At 35.2% G+C, this 17,235-nt stretch overlaps 1 protein-coding gene across 1 annotated transcript in view; it reads right to left on the bottom strand.

Moving 5' to 3' along the window:
• Window positions 1–17,235, bottom strand: part of Crybg3 (crystallin beta-gamma domain containing 3) — a 119,195-nt gene that overhangs the window by 30,226 nt on the left and 71,734 nt on the right. Inside the window, exons 13-17 of the mRNA XM_046455286.2 lie at window positions 13,517–13,659; window positions 13,282–13,408; window positions 12,414–12,446; window positions 6,940–7,049; window positions 3,287–3,413 (exon numbers count right to left, since the gene is read on the bottom strand). Of these exons, the coding sequence (XP_046311242.1) occupies window positions 3,287–3,413; window positions 6,940–7,049; window positions 12,414–12,446; window positions 13,282–13,408; window positions 13,517–13,659 (540 nt within the window). The remainder of the gene's footprint in view (window positions 1–3,286; window positions 3,414–6,939; window positions 7,050–12,413; window positions 12,447–13,281; window positions 13,409–13,516; window positions 13,660–17,235) is intronic.

Raw genomic sequence — 17,235 nt, forward strand, 5'->3', positions numbered from 1 at the left:
TTTGAATATATTTACTCTGTCAACTTCCCCCACTGCCCAAGGAGTAGGGAGGAAGAATCTGTTCCCCTGTCCCATTAATATTGGGGCATGATCTTATGACTTGCTTTTGAGAACATAATGTAAGTAGGCAAATAATACTGTAACTGAGCAGAAGTTTCTGAATTTGGGATTCTCTCTTCCTCTAACTGCCATAAAAATAGGTATGTCCCTAATCAGTGACGCTCCCATCACCTGGTCCCCAAAATATATAACAAATGTACCTAAAGAGAACTGATATCCTTGAATGGAAGCCAAGCCAACTCTCCAGCAAGTCGCTGAGACAAAGAATGGAAAATAAAAATGCTGCTACAAACCACTGATATACTGGAGAGTAATGTGAAAGCTAATATACAATATTATTTCTTTGGAACATGAGAAACCTAGGCTAGATAGATTCTTTCTCATGTCCAATCAGAAATATGACTACGATACTTACTTGCAGCAGAAGTAGAAGCTGTAGAGGTTTTAAAATACCTGTTATAGCTTTTTTTTTTTTTTCAGATACACAGAGGCCCAGATAAATTGAGAGATTTTCCCAAGGTCACATTAGTAAGAAACAGAGCTATAAACAAGGCCTCTAGCTCTTTTCACTGTGAAATTTTCACAACACTGCAAATTATGCATCCAGGGACCTCTAGAACAGTAACATCTATCTTCAGCTATAGAAGTTAGCCTGGAACAAACTCTCATTTGTAAAACATACTGATCTTGTATGAAAATGAAGTCTTAAGATTCCTTAATATTATATATTATGACACTAAATGGCAAGTCATAGCATGCTGACAGCAGGCCACATCCTCAGAATATTCAGTTTTAACTATCTAAAGCGAAATCAATGAATAAACTTATACATACTCAACTCATACTTAAACATTTCTCAAAATGAATTCAAAATCACACTGGGTCATGGCATAGACATTGGTGTTAACAATGTATAGAAAAAGGTGTATGAATCCCTAAGTAAAAATACAGAGGGCAGAGGATGTAGAAGAGACCAGAGAAGCAGAAGAAGCAAAGAATGTCTAATACCAAGGGAAAGGAGATACAGAAGCTAGAGAATGTAAGCAACTAAGACCTGGGAAGCATACATCTCTTTGGTAGGGAATGTAAGCTTATTTCAAGATATGGAATTAGAATTCACCCAAATCTTATGCTCAATAAGCTTCTGATGACTATTTCAGTTTCCCATGTTTTTCTATAGAGGAAGAGAAATCCATAGATGAGACTTCTCAAGCTTTCCAGTCATTAGAATCCACTTAATACAAATTATTAAATTAGCCTTCTGTTTTACACATCTGTCTCCCTGGCTCTGGTCAACTCTTCAGGGCCTTCCAGGTAAAGGATAGTTATTTTGCCAGGGTAATATAAACTGGTGAAGCCACTTTGAGGTCAATCTTCAGGTCTTTGCTGTGACGCCCAACCTTACTTTATACTCCTTCAACCCCAAACCCATTGCCCTAACTTATCTTCAACAAAAACCTTTCAAAGACTTAAAATATGCCAGGAAAAAGCATTAGGAAATATGCTGCCCTTTCATAATTGAATGTCCTTCGCAACAGGCAGACCTTTACCTGCACTGCCTAGATTCCAGAGGACCAAATCCAGGGGTATGCAATTGTACACAACTTACATGTAAGCATTCCTCTCTGTAGTTTTCACTCCAGATTTAATTACTCATTTTACACTTTCTGAATATAAAATAATTTTAACTCTTCAAAGGAAAACAGTAGTGCTCATTAATTTTGACCCTGTTTCTAAGTTGCCTTTCCTAGAAATTTAATTCAGTTCACTTAATTAAGAATCCTACAAAATCCTTTCAAGAAGGTACTTTATATTTAGAGCTATATCTTTTGCTTTTAGAGTTAATAAAAAGTAAAGATCTGTCTATTGATCCAGCTATTTTAAGTTACTTTCCCAGAAAATCTGGACTATGCCTTTTTCAACTTTATTGAAATCTACAGACACTGACCAGATCACATTTTTTTTTTTATGTTAGTCTTCCTCTGATAGGAAACAGAGTTATTCTTTCCAACGTGGTAGCTATTGGGCTAACGAGAAAGACTAAGGACTCTATTTTTATTCTTCTTCCTCAGCTAAGTAGCTATACTTAGCCCGATACCCAAAATATTCCATCCAGGAATTCCTCATGAAATAGGATGAGATTGCTTTGGTTGAGATCAAAGAACCAGAGTATGGCCATTCTCCCTGGAATCAGCTCTGGCCAAAAGGTCTGAGTCATACCCACTATTATTTAGTGCTTACAGTCGGCTCTGTGTGAATTGCAAGTTTGGACCAGACATGCCCCAAGATCATCATTATATTTAGCTTGAAAATGCCCTGGATCTTCCCTGCTTCCTCTGGAAATACACCTTGGAACCAGGAGTATTAGAGTAGTGGTTCTGTTTTTCTCACATTCTGAATAAATTTTTTGAAAAGGAGACTCTATTTGCTCTCTAAATGTGGGCCTCCAAGATAAATAGATAATTCTGCATGCACTGGGCAGAAAAGCCCTGGTTCCCCCAAAGGCTCAATCAATAACAGTGGTAGCCCATGCATTAATGTAATTGGAAAGCTGAATAGCAAGTTGCATGTGACTTATCTAATAGAATAATAAGGTAGTTGGTTATTATTTTTATATTTAAGTAGCTAAAACAACTATGGTACTAATAGCTAAGGTTGAACTGACTGAATTTAGTGTTCACTTATGTACTAGGCATTTTAAAAACATATTTAATATTTAATGGTCTTTTGAACTATTATTTGCTATAGATAAGAAAATAAGAAACTTTGTGAAATTATTAACCTGGGATTTATATTATTCTATAAGTTTTAAGTTTTACACTCCCACTTAAAGAAAAGGAAAATATCAATCACATTTTGCTTAGATTTCATGAGTGAACCTCAATTTTATAACCAACGAGTAAATTATTCATATTTTATTATTTCTTCCTATAACATTTCCTCCAACTTCACATTATCATTTATTATTCAAGGAATTAAGCCCTTCATGTACACTATTTTATTTAGTTCTTATAATAATCCTTTGAGGTAGGTATTATTACTATCTTTCCTTTACAGATGAGGAAGCTGTGGTTCAGAGAGATGAAGCAATTTGCCTAAGGTTTACATACATGGGTACTGATGGAACTTGGCTCAAATCTAGGTCTCTCAAGTGCCCTAAATACTTACACAATTAAATTGGACAAGAAGGACAGTCTCATAATTATGCATTCAGCAAAACACTTACATAGTCAATGGGTTTGAGGGATTTGACTGTAGATGTTGGGCAGCCACAGGAAGTAAGGTCAGCATATAGGCCTTCTTCTAATACACACTGGTTATAAAAAACGCCCTCTTGGTAATACAGGAGCCAGCTATAAAACAAGCAGTAAGACATTCCATTAAATTATATTCAGTCAGCACTTTGGACTCATCTTCATGTTGTGGAAACTGGGGTAGAGCCAGGACACAGAAGTCGTGGTGTTAATTAGCACAAGCTAATAAAACTTCTGCCACTATTATTTATGGATTGCTTACCTCGTGCCAGACATGAGACTAGGAACTTTACATACATTTTTTGACTGTGTCCTTATTCTTTGAGTTAGAACATATCCTAATTTTTATAGGCAAAAAAACTAAGTATTAGAAAAGGTTAGCTGATTTACCCAAATCCACCCATCTATTACTTGATAGAGTTAAAATTTGAAATGAGATATTTGCTTTGCACTAAAGAGAGTCTTCATTTAGTACTTTCAGGTACAAATCCCTAGGATCAAATTAATGGGATGATTAAGTACTTGAATAAACTATAACTTCTTTTGGGTAAAATAATTTTCTGTATTTTACTGAGGGGCTTAAATGAATAAGCCTGGATGAATGCAGGGAAAAACTAATTGTTTCTTAATAATTCAGTTTTGGTATGTAAGTTCTAGCCTGTATCTTAAGATCACCAACTGTACTAAATCTAGACCTTTTTTATTTTTTAGAGAGAGAGAGAGAGAATTTTTAAAATATATATATTTATTTATTTATTTTTAGTTTTCGGTGGACACAACATCTTTGTATGTGGTGCCGAGGATCGAACCCGGGCCGCACGCATGCCAGGCAAGCACGCTACAGCTTGAGCCACATCCCAAGCCCCCTAAATCTAGACCTTTAAATGTTCACAGAAATGTTCTGACATTAAAACTTATTGTCATGGCTTCTATGTATTAAACATTTCTATAAAATTTATCATCATGTGTCACAGGTTTGCAATGTGCTAAGCATGATGGAGCTACATCCTTCATGAATATTCCTTTAGTCTTTAAAAATCTTCTGGGATAGGTACTATCATTATCCCTCCTTTACAGATGAGGAAACTGAGGTTCAGAGAAATGACCCAATTTGCCCAACATTACAAAGCTGGGAAGTAGTAGAGCTGGGGGCTTAAATCCAGGTCTGAAAAAGCTAGGTGCTCACACAATCTCCATGGTTCTTAATTTCTTTTATTAAGTTATAGTTGTATATTTCCTATATTGGTAGAGACATGTGGGCTAATCTGTCCTAGATTTTAGTACCAGGAGAAAAAGATCTTCCTCCAAAACAAACTTCAAAGCTTCTTTTCATGAGAAAATGAAAATAAATATCTCTTCTAAGATATTCTTTTTCATCTTAATAGAAAAGTAACTCAAGTCAACTAATGATAACAAAATTATTTCAGTTCCTTAGTGCTTATTTTTCTTTCTTACTGAAGAGTTGCAGATAATCTATATATATAATCATTAATTACTTTATGTGTTTTAATAATGTAAAATATTTTCTGTTTGGAAGTATAAAAACTAACAAATATAGGGAGGTTCAGAGAAGAAGAGATATAGGAAATATGAAAGGGAAAACACTACTCAAATTAGGGTAAATTTTTTTTTTTTTGGGGGGGGGGTAGAGGGGACCGGGGATTGAATTCAGGGACAATCCACCACTGAGCTACATCCCCATCCCTATTTTTTTCTATTTAGAGTCAGGGTCTCACTGAGTTGCTTAGTGCCTAGCTTTGGCTGAGGCTGGCTCTGAACATCGTGATCCTCCAATCTCAGCCTCCTGAGCTGCTGGGATTACAGTCATGTACCACTGTGTCTGGCCCAGGGTGGATCTTTAGCAAGGATTATGGTTTGGGTTGAACCTTAAATGATACATTTGGAATAGTATTGAGCAGAAGTCACAAAGTTATATACCTTCAAGAAAGCAGCCAGGTAATGCAAATAAGTAGTGTACCGAGTAGAAAAAACAGTAGGAAATAAGGATAGCTATGGTACACTGGGAAGCACACACATCCCTCCCCACTTGATATCAGCAACAGCCAAAGGTGAAAGCTTTCTCAAAGTCTTGGAATCTGCTGTTTTTAAAAAAGGGACACTGGAAAAAAAGCTCTTCTGAGATAATATATCCTATACCTAAATACTGTTAGTAAGAAGCTTTTATTAATGTACAGACTGAACAAATAACATTGGCTGGCTACATTCACCAGAAACCTACAATCTTTGCTATAGAGCAGGGGTCAGCAAAATGTAGCCTGTGGACCAAACCTGCCCTGGCATCTGTTTTCATATAGTCCATAAGATGAGAGTAGTATTTATATTTTTAAGTGGTTTGAAAATTTAAAGAAGACTATTTCATGACATGTAAATATTACATACAATTCAAATTTCTGTGCATAAGCACTGTTTCACCAGAGCACAGCTGGGCCTACCCACTTGTGTCTTCTCCATGGTTGCACCTGTGTGACAGTGTTACGGTGGCATTACTAAGTAATCTGGGGCAGAGGCTACTCAGCACACAAAGCTGAGAACATTTACTATCTGGCCCTTTACCAAAAAAAAAAAAAAAAAAAAAAAAAGAAAGAAAGAAAAATTGCCAACTGCTGGTACAGAGGGTAAGGAGGAATACAAATAGCCAACTAAATATTGGAAGAGGGGAAGACAAGAAAAAAATATAAGAACAGAATGGAGAATGAACAGGAAAAATGAAACTAGTTGATGGCAAATCCTGGAAAAGGTATGATCTGACTGGTATTAGAGAGTGACTGGGAATTAAAAATCAGAAAAATATTAAACTGGATTTTGGGACAATAAATGGGCTAAAATTGGTTTGTGATAAATACTAGAGACAAGACAATAGAACAGGGGATGACTGGGAGACTCAGTCTCTACTGGATCAGGAAAGAAGGAAGGAAGAATAGAGATATTTTAACAGGTTACTCAGCAGATAATTTGACAGAGATGCTGAACTGTATACTTTGGTTAAAAATGATAAGCTTTATGTTATGTATATTTTACTACAATAAAAAAATTGAGAGACTATATTTCAGCCTTGAGTATGACAACAGTTTCATATATATGTGAGAAGATTTAATATGTTACTGCAGCTGGGAGAATATAGGATTCAAAAGGGGAAAAAAAACTCTCATAAACTATTTATTTGGTGTGACTTTGGCAAACCCTAACTTTGAATGTGGTTTCTTCATCTGTAAAATGCAAATGATAAATACTTCAAACAACAAAGTGAAAGAAAAAAAAAAGGAGTAATATGTCTTACATGGACAAAATCAGCTATTTTTGGTAGCATTCTATTATGCTATAATAAAAAGATAACAATATAAACAAAAATATTAAGAAAATAGTGAGTAACAAAATCATCAAGATGTTCCCACAGCTGGTTACTTGTAACATTCTTTCTTGGTTTCCATAATAACTCAAAATGTAAATTTGGCAAAATTAACATAAGCCAGTTAGTAGTTGACCAATCTTTAAAAAAGAAAAAAAAATTAATCTCACTATGTATGCAAAAAAGTCAGCTCTCTGTAAATTTAAAACAAATTTAGTCATTATGTAACACCAGAAAATACTCAACAAGAATACTTACCAACCTCGAAGAACTTTAAAAGAACATGGTGTAAATGAAGTCAAATCAGAACTTTCTTTTGTAAAATCTATACATTCACCTTGGAACCCTGGTTTACTGAATGCTTTGAGCTGCAAGAACAAGCACAACAGAAAATAATTGTTTGACATCATCATAATAAAAACCTTAAATATACTTATAAAAAATCAGCAAAATATTGACTTGTTTTATCTATTACCAGTGAGTGAATTTAGGTTAAGGATGATAGCATTCTCCTTAAAGTCTCCTTCTGACAAGTTTCCAGAAATACAATTTCAAAATCTATTTACCATTTTCATTCATCTTTTGCATCAAATAGTGGGCACAGATGCCTAGAAAATAATTCTACCTGTAAATCATAAGGGATTTACAATGTGATTTTGTTCATCTTATTGAAAAATATTATCCTGTATGGTGTGACTAGAAGTGGAAAATAAGAAGCAATTTAGTGCTCAACACAAAAGAGGTTCAGATGGGTGTGTGGGAGATTTGGTATGCCTTTTCTTTCCCAAAGTCTTCCTGATCCACAGTTAATAAAAGTGAGAAGAAGAGAGCATGAGGGTGCCCTGAGAGCACAGGAGCAGATGGCAGAGAAGATAATAATGGTGGGATTAGTGGAAGATTTATGGTGAAGAAAGAAAGGCATCTGTGTCATGTATTTCAGCTTACAGGCTTCATTTTTTTCTGATAAGAACATCTTTAACATACAGCTTCAGCCATATACCACTACATTTCTACTTTAGTTCTTTTTGTCAAGAAACATCCATGAAATCCCAACTATAATTCCCCTTAGGAGCAGAGAAATAATAATCTGAAACTCTAGTGGCCTTGGAACACAAATAAGAAAAAATTAATGAGCACTATAAATACTTCGTAATACACTAGAGACTTGAAACAACATGGCCCACGGTCCACCCTGCACTGACAGGCCAGCATTGTAGCAAAGCATGCATCATCATGGGTGATCCTCAGCAGCACTTCTCCTGCTGTCACCCAGGTCAATGCTTCTTTGAGCAGCTGGTGTTCACTGCCTTCATCTTCCCAAGGGTCCCTTGAGAGGAACTGTTTTTTGGCTGTCTTATTCTGCTCTGACCTTGCTAGGTCTCCTATCAAAGGTCAACCAAAACCAGGGAGGTAAGAGACCCAATTCCCCCCTAACCAACTGTGGCTTGCACAACATGAGTTCCCATTGTGAAGCCACACTATACTTGGAAATCAAAATGCCAAGTAGCTCCTCGCCTCAAAGAGATGAGATCCAGCAAGTTTCTGTCAGGGTCTTTACAGTGCATACAAAGGATGGCAATAAAAAGTAAGACAAAACAAGACCTGATTTTGAGGTAAAGGTTTATAAACCTGAGGCTAAAACAAAAATCACTTTTAACCTCCAAGAGTTCATGTGTCTACAGCTTACAAATATTATCTAAATACACAGTAGAAATTAGAAAAAAAACATATGCAAGTAAGATTAGCTATGTTATTAACTGCTTGTATTTCTAGATTGTTGAATTAATTTTATACTGCTGAGTTCAAGATCTATATTTCAATATTTCACTATGAAACCATGAAATGTCAAATCCTTTACTGTTAACAATGCATGTTAAGGCATGGTTCAGATGGCATATTTAGTAGTTATCTCTGGTTTTTAGTCTGTCTTCCTATCCAGAAGAATAAATAAAAATTCATACACATACACAAATAATATCATAAAGTCATAATTTATGACATCTTTCAGTGAACTTTAAAAACTAGTTTTAATGCTTACATAAGTTTATTTTTACCCTCAAAATGAGATTATATGGTTTACTTAAAATTAGACCGACACCACAGGAGTAACACATCATTTTGACCATCTTATAAATGCCTCAGAGTACAACAATTTTCATAATAATATTCTGAGGTTGGTCCAAACAGAATATAATTCTACTTACTAATTATTGAATTGTGGTTTCTACTCTTGGTGAAATTCAGTGACAGTGCCTCAGCGAAATTAAGTTCTGGGAAAACTAATATAATCACACAGCAAAACAGATTTCTGCAAAATCTTCATCATAACTAATAAAGAGAAGTATATCATATGTGATAATTGCATAGCAGAAAGATACCTGGATAAATTACTATGGTGTTTTCCTTTCCAGTTGAATGGCAAATACACATACAAAGTGACTCAGATAGGTTGCTTAAAACTCAGGCAAACAGATGAACAACAGATGAGTTGTTTTCAAATGACGCCTATCCCTCTGCACCATGTGAGCATGTCTCAGTCCCTGCCAGCTCCCCACTTCATTAAAGTGTATGGAAGCAAAAACAAGAACATCACAAAACCCAGCCTACCACTGACTGGCAGGGTGTCTTTTCACATATATTGTGGCATTTCTTCCTTAAAACTGTCCTCAGGCAGAAAATATCACCACTTTATGCTGAAGATTTTGCTTTTGCACTGTGTCATTATCACTTATGATACACATGAATAAAATGTGGTATTGTCTAAACTGAAAACTCAAGAACTTAATTTCTAACCAAATACAGATGCTGTGCTCAATTTATTTCACAATATCAGAGCCATCTTTTGATATAATTTTATTATTCCCAAATTAGATTAATTTCTAAGAGAAACTTTCTTCACTGTCTGAATATGACTTTCCCTAAGAATCTGGACTTCCCTCAGGAGACTGTTAAACAACAACAACAACAAAAAAAATCTTGTTTCCATTCTTCAATTATATCACACCTATCTTGTATTATGGTGTTATGTATTTCTCATGTCAATTACATAGTCTATCATAATTTTATTTCCCTGAGCACTCACAGAAGACTTTCTTTACTTAAATAGTTCTTCCTATTTTTGGACTTTGGAGTCTACAAAAACTGTCTAGATGCAGTGTAACAAAGAAGAGTTTTTCTCTGTACTGTTCTTAAGTCTTACTGATTTTTGCCTAAAACTGCAACTGCCATTTTCCTATTCCCATTCATGACAACAGTAACCATAACTAATACAGATACTGGGATCACGTTAAAATTCAATGAAACTAAGTTATCTAATAGAATAAAACATCCAGTTGTTTTTTTCAGTTAGCATTATGTACAAAAATGAATCAAAGGCTTCAGTATTTTTTAAAAATCCAAAATTTTGATTTTATTTATAGATGAACTTTAAAAATACCTGAGGGACACACAGTATTATTTGGTTGGGTCTATGAGGGCAATTGGTGAGAATTTCTAATAGAACAATGCAACTAAACTAAAATTGAAAAATTAATTCATTTTTATGAGATTTAATCTAGTGAGATTTCTGAAACTCAGTACTTGCTAAGACAAATGACAATATAAAGATAATTCATATTATATTTAAGGTTTGTTTTTTGGGGAGGAAACAAAATAAAATGCCACCTGTTAATAATGAGAACTCTATATAATGATAGTGATGCTATGTATCTTGATTTGATAATTAAATTTAGTGACTGATCTTCAGCCTTAGGTGAAAAACAATCTACTCAATAAAAGGCGGGGTTCTAATAGTATCCCAAATAAAATGTGTCATAATATGTTAACAGAACAAGCAGCAATATTTTTATTATCCTAAGTCTCATGATATATGTTAACCATTAAATACATTTTCTAGTGACTTGAGGTTTTCCTTAAAATCACCAGCGTAAAAAAAAAAAAAAAAAAAAAAAAATCCCTCTCTGAGTAAAACTCTGGAATGTAGCTGCCTTCTTACTCCTCAGACAGGGAAAATAAGTAGCCCCCTGCACACAGCACATGCATGGCCAATGTGCATATTAGAGCTACCTGTGAAGGAGACAAGACTTTCTGGTTAGTGAACAGAACCCATGTGTCAGCCAAGACTTGTCTATTTGGGTTTAGGCAATTATAAATAAGAGAAACACTTGAAAATGTGGCCAAGAGAAAATAATAAGAGCTCTGATACTGAGTAAACAAAAGAAGCTTTGTACATGTGTTACCAAATATGCAGTTATCATCTGCCTTCAGAAACATGTACTGTATAAGGCAATTACTGAGCTATCTCCAGAAAACACGAAGTGCAGCTGACTTCACTGGGCATTTTCTGCTACTTCCTCTCTTTTCAAGTTTGACCAGAAATACTATAAAGAAAACCTCCCAGCAATGGGCTCGCTCTCTCTCTCTCTCTCTCTCTCTCTCTCTCTCTCTCTCTCTCACACACACACACACACACACACACACACACAAACCCACCACCAAGGAGGGAGAGAAACAGCTTAAAAGAATGAGATTTTTAAACTGTTCGTACTTTAAGCTCAGAAAATGTGCAGTTTGAAATGATCCCTGTGTAACTCCCTTATCTACTTGGTTATTTTGATTCATGTGAAAAAAATATTTTAATAATCTACAGTTGGGAGTTTTCAAAAATTCAAAATAAAGATCTGGCAGCAAAAGTCTTTAAATACAACTACTCAATTATATTCAAAAAGGAAATGTTCCCAATAGGCCTGAGCTAATCAGAAAATAACACAAACTAAAAGGACTGTGAGTGAAACACTGTGAAACCACGCTCATCTGAAACATATGAATATTAGCAGGAATATGACAAAACATACGCACCCAGAGGAAAAGCATCATGTAAGGTAGCCAGTGCTATTTAAAACCACTCATTACACCTGGCTTTTGGATAGCAATTTTTCTGAATAGGGGTATTTAAAATGAAACAAAGGAAGCAGTTGTTCATCCCTTCCTTTTATGGCTGTGCTACTTGTCCCGTGATGTGTCTTCCCTTCATGCCCAACTTTGAAAATGTGGCTTTGTTAGTGGAGTCAGGAAACTAGAAAATGTCAATTTTGTTACTTCTGGCTGTGTGTGTGATTAATGGCACTTAAATTCTGAATCTTAGTTTTCTTAACAATAACTGGGATTAACATTGACCTCACAAATTATTAGAAGTATGAAATGGGCACGATTTCTTGCCCACAACAGATAATAAACATGAGGCTCCAGAGTATTACACAATCCACTTCAAACCACAAACACACCAGAAATGACCAAGTAGGGTGTCAGCTTCATGAGTGCTTTAGAGCAGCATTTGATGTAGGCATTAGAAATCCAGGGGCCTGATAAGCATGTTAAGACAAAGATTGCTCCATGCTGTTCGCTCCTCCAGAGACAGAATAATACACTGTCCTGAAAAAGATCGTGATATGAAGAAAGAATAGGAAGATGGGAAAGAAAGAATGACACACGTTCAAATGACCCTAACCGGGTGAGAGCAGCAGCCCTGAAAAAAAAATAACAATGAAAGATAAGGTGACAAATCTAGGCCCATATGTCCACTAACAAGGACGGGCACTCCCCTGCTTACCAACAATAATATAAATTGTCCTGCCACACAGAAAAGTTATTTGAGAGGAAGATTTGAGGAAAGGGCACAAATGTTCTTGGTAAACAATCTAACAAGTACAAGTCGAGAATATTTTTAAACATACCAAATGCGGAGGCTCATTTATCCCAAGTGGTTCCTGAAAAATACATTAAAACAAAAAGGAAAACTGTAATCAAATAATCTTAGTCATCTTTTTTAATGTTTTGAAAATATCCTTTGAAAAGTAATTTAATGGTCTGATCAATTTACTAGATTCTTTGAACTGGCAATGACCCTCAAATAACCTATGAAATTCTCTGATAACAACTTTAGTATTTATAACTAAGTCATTTTGATTAACATTGTGGCTGGGAGAAAAATGGGCTCCAATGCCCACTAGAAAGAAAGTAAGTCTGAATTTCTGACCACAATCTCATGGGTACTCTTATTATTCTGCAGTGTTTGTTATATACAAACTGGCCATAATCATTTACAACTTCATGATTTTGGACACCAGGAATATTTCCTCTTTGAGAAATGCCTTTCTGCCTGGAAAATTTCCTTCCATCCCTTAAGATACCTTTCTTGCAGCGAGGTCTCCAACTCCCCTGTGCTGGGAAGCCCCTCCCAGGCTCCCTCCCCACTGCCTACACACTTCATTTTCTCACTAATCACACATAATTAGTTGCTTGTACATCTACATCTCTCTCCCCTCAGGGACCAGAAAGCCACCAGGGCAGTCTCATTCATCTTTATCTACAGTAATCAGCACAATGCCTGACATATTAGAGGCACTACATAAATGCTCCTGAATGAATGATCAAATTACAGAATCATCTCATTCCTGTACTTAACAGCTATATATGGAATCTACAGAAAATCGTATAATGTTTTATTTTCTGCATACTTACATACAGAAAATAATTCAACAATTTCACTTTTAAAAAAATTATTCCACATATTCCACTGGAACTTGCCATCTTCATACTCACCAGCTGGATAGGTCTGATTGACATGATTATATTATTTGATCCTCCCCAGTCAAAAAAGCATTTGTATTTCCCTTTCTCTAAAATGTACTGCTCTCCACAGAAGCACTTCTGCTGGTAGGCAACCCATCTAGTGAGGGAAAAGGAAGAAGAGAACAGAGGTGATGTGTAATCAAGCAGCCAACAATTCCAAACACCAAAGACTCTCTCAAGGTTCTCCGGGTAGGAGACCACTTACACTCCGCTTTTGACATGAATGGATCTTGTTTCACTGCCAAAGCCAATTTCTTCCAAGTCAGAAATTTCCTGATTTGTAATGTCAATAAACTTCCCACTTTCTAGGTCAGATTCAAACAGTGTGATGGAAGACTCTATAAAATTCTATAAAGAGGAAGAGGAAAGTTTAAGAAAACATGTACATTTTGTTTTATGGACTGCTACAGCTAAGCACAATTTCACATACTCATGGGATAATATTCCCATAAATAACTTCAGTAAGAATTTTAAAAGGTTCAGGAAACAATTTTATAATTGCTACTCTGATACAGTTTAAAGGGGAAAAAAATAAGCCTGAATTTACTTCAATCAAAAAAAATATATATAAATGGAAATAGTCAACAACTGGTAAATTGCTAGAATTTATAAGCTAAATTATGTGTTACTAATTGTAAAGCAAACTAAAGTCTCACTTTTGCCTAAAGAATGTAAACCACGTGAGAAAAAAGTGAATATAAAATATACTGTAGACAATGCTGTAGATGGTTTTATGAGTTTACACATAACTGAAGAAACAGATGAAATTTACTTAACAAAAAAATGGCTTATCAAAAAATCAAGATGAAGAAATTTTTTAAAAGTTATCGTAGATCAATATAATCAAAGTAAATGTATTTTAGAAAAACTCTAAGTCCTAAACAGATAAATCAGTAAAAGACAAACAGTTCCCAGAAGAGTAACACTAATATATAATGTCTTAATTTCAATATACAAATGATATATAAATATCAGATATACAGATATACAAATGTCTTAATTTCACCAATAAATTAAAGAAATTCAAATTAAAACATTTAGATACAAAGTTTTAAAAATTAAAAGTCTAAAAATTTAATTTTATCAGAGAATATTTCTGTTGGAAATATAACCAACTATTTTAGAAAATAATTTAGAAATCGATTAAAAAAGACTATTAAACTTTCTGAAATTCCTTTTTAATCAAGTTTTCCTAAAGGAAGAAGTGGTATGGTACATATATACAAAGATGCATTCTTTAAAATAGTGAAAAGCTGTGAACAATGTAAATGGACAAAAGATGGTTTGATAAATCTTATTACATCCTTCACTTGATGAAACATTAAATATAAAGAAGAACTGTAGACAAACTAAGTTAAATTATTCTATAATTACTAGTGACCAGCACTTTTATATACATTATTTTCAAAAAGCCACTATGTGAGTGTACTACTACCATTCCCATTTCTCAGTTAAGGAAGTGGAATGAATAATTTGCCTGAGGTCTTACGGCTAGCAGGAGCTGAGATTGAATTTCAGTGGAAGTACGTCTGATACAAATGTGAAGATGGAAAGCAGGATAAAAACGCAAACTTGCAAACACTAGTAAGATTAGAAATAAACCCCCCTCAAAAAAAAAAAAAAAAGACTAAAACTTTTTTTTTCTTTTAAATCATGAGTTACCTTTGGGTACACAGACATTTAAAAATTTTACTCTACATTTTTTTTCAAATTTCTATAAAATGTTATCATTTTTTTAATTGGAAAAATATAGTATATATTTTTAAAAACCTCTCTCTTCCTATTATTTCATGGTCTGTTAATCAAGTCTAGACCCATAGAAATGTATCAACTTTTGTAAGTTCCAACAATGTCAGTTTTCTCCCTTATAAGTAAAATTCATGAAGAAAAGATTTCTAGGTATACATTCATTTTACATGAACAAGTAAACAGGGTTCAAAAACAACAAGGCATCTATAATGAGTGGAGAAAATACATTTAAAAAAAAATCCTCTTGAATGTTCTACTTATCCAGCTTTGAAGGATTTTTAGACTGCTGACCTAGCTGGATCAAATATCACTTGAAACTTTAGGGTAAAAGATAAAGGCTTTTTACTTGAAATTTGTATCATTAAATAACAAGTATCCCAAAACTGTGTTCTCAGTTCCTTGAGAGTAAACCTTGGAGAGAACCTGCCACCTTCATTATTTCTAAACAGTTCTTAAAAATATGGGAGCTTGGAGCTGGGGTTGTGGCTCAGTGGTACAGAGCTTACCTTGCATGTGTGAGGCACTGAGTTCGATTCTTAGCACCACATAAAAATAAATATTAAATAAAGGCATTTTATCCATCTACAACTAAAAAAAATATTTAAAAAATATGGGAGCTGGGTGGATCTATGCTTCATCACTACCATGACTCCTGCTTTTATTTAACATTAAGACTATTTTCAAAGCACTTTCACATTTATCTTTTTGAGCTCTCTTACTCCCTGGTTTTATATACATTCACAAACACATACATTCACATGTAAAGGCAATGCCATCTTCCTGATGGGAAAAGGAATAACAACAGCCTGGAGGTGATCTCTCCTAAAATCCCCAGGACAAGCTTCCAACTGACTATGACAAGCCTACCAAATACACCATATCAATAAAACCCACACCCTAGATGCCATACAAACCAACCTAATTATACTGACAAATAAGCCTCCCTCACCTGAGGATCATTTGCTTTTTGCAACCTGAAAGTGTCTTAACAACCTCAAGGTGACTATGGGAAATTGATGTAATAATGATGATGATGGTGATGGCTAAAGGTGGTCCAGTCTGGTCCTGGTAGGAAGCACTACCAACAGTCACCAACAAATCAGACCTAACCGTAAAAGAAAAGTTCTTGGCAGCTCCTAATTATTGGCATCTCTGTTCTCCCACTCAGATGACTCCAAAACCTCCTCATCACTGCTTCTACAATTACCTGTTCTTTACCTCCTGCTAGGGTTTTAGCAATGGAGAGCAGGAAATGTGTCATGGATCACTGTGTTACACTGGAGTAGAACAACACAAGGACACAGATGCAGATATATATGCCTGTGTGTTGTGTTTGTGCCTTAGCATTCAGAAATATCTGTGTTATACTAGGGTATACTTGACTTCAGCTATGATTTACACACATGTGGTGTGGGTTGTGGGGACTTATGGCAGTGAAGAGAGTGAGCTGGGTAATGAGGTAGAGATACATGCCACATGCAACAATGCAGCCTGGGCTGAGCTGAGCAGAGCAGAGCAACTCACTGTCACAAAGTCCACTGACAAATATAAGGCTGGCAGCATTTGGGCTCACAAACAAAAATACTCATATAGTTTGCATGTGTATCCATCTTGAACTGCTTATCATTCCCAGAAGGATATAGGAGTCTCCTAGATGACATAACTCTCCACTTTCCATCTTCTACACTTATTTGTGACTTTTATTTTTTTTTAACAGTACTAGGGATTGAATCCAGGGGTGCTCTACCACTGAGCTACATCTCTAGCTCTTTTTTAAAAATTTTGAGACAGTGTCTTGCTAAGTTGCTGAGGCTGGCCTCAGTCTCCCAAATTGCTGGGATTATAGGTGTGCACCACCAAGCCCCACTTTCTGCCTTATAGCTTTTGCCTTCCATTTTTTTTTTCTAAATCCTTTCCCCATCTGAGCAACTCTCCATGTTTTGTCCCTGTCTGCATTTTTCTCTCAAGCCTACCAAATACACCATATCTGATCTAATTGATTAGTTGCCATTAATATGGTATCCTTGCTGTGCACAGCCCTTGGTGTAATTATAAGGCAACAACTAATATTTAACTTTTAAAAAATCATGTGCTCGCAAGGGTCTTATGTCAGCTCTGGGCCCAATCGCCAAGATATAAACCTCCAGGGGTCACAAGTACAAAGCAAAAAAGAAA

This window comes from Marmota monax, unplaced genomic scaffold, assembly GCF_021218885.2.
Source record: "Marmota monax isolate L192 unplaced genomic scaffold, Marmota_monax_Labrador192_F-V1.1 WCK01_AAM20220418_F8-fsc00053, whole genome shotgun sequence".
Lineage (NCBI taxonomy): Eukaryota > Metazoa > Chordata > Mammalia > Rodentia > Sciuridae > Marmota > Marmota monax.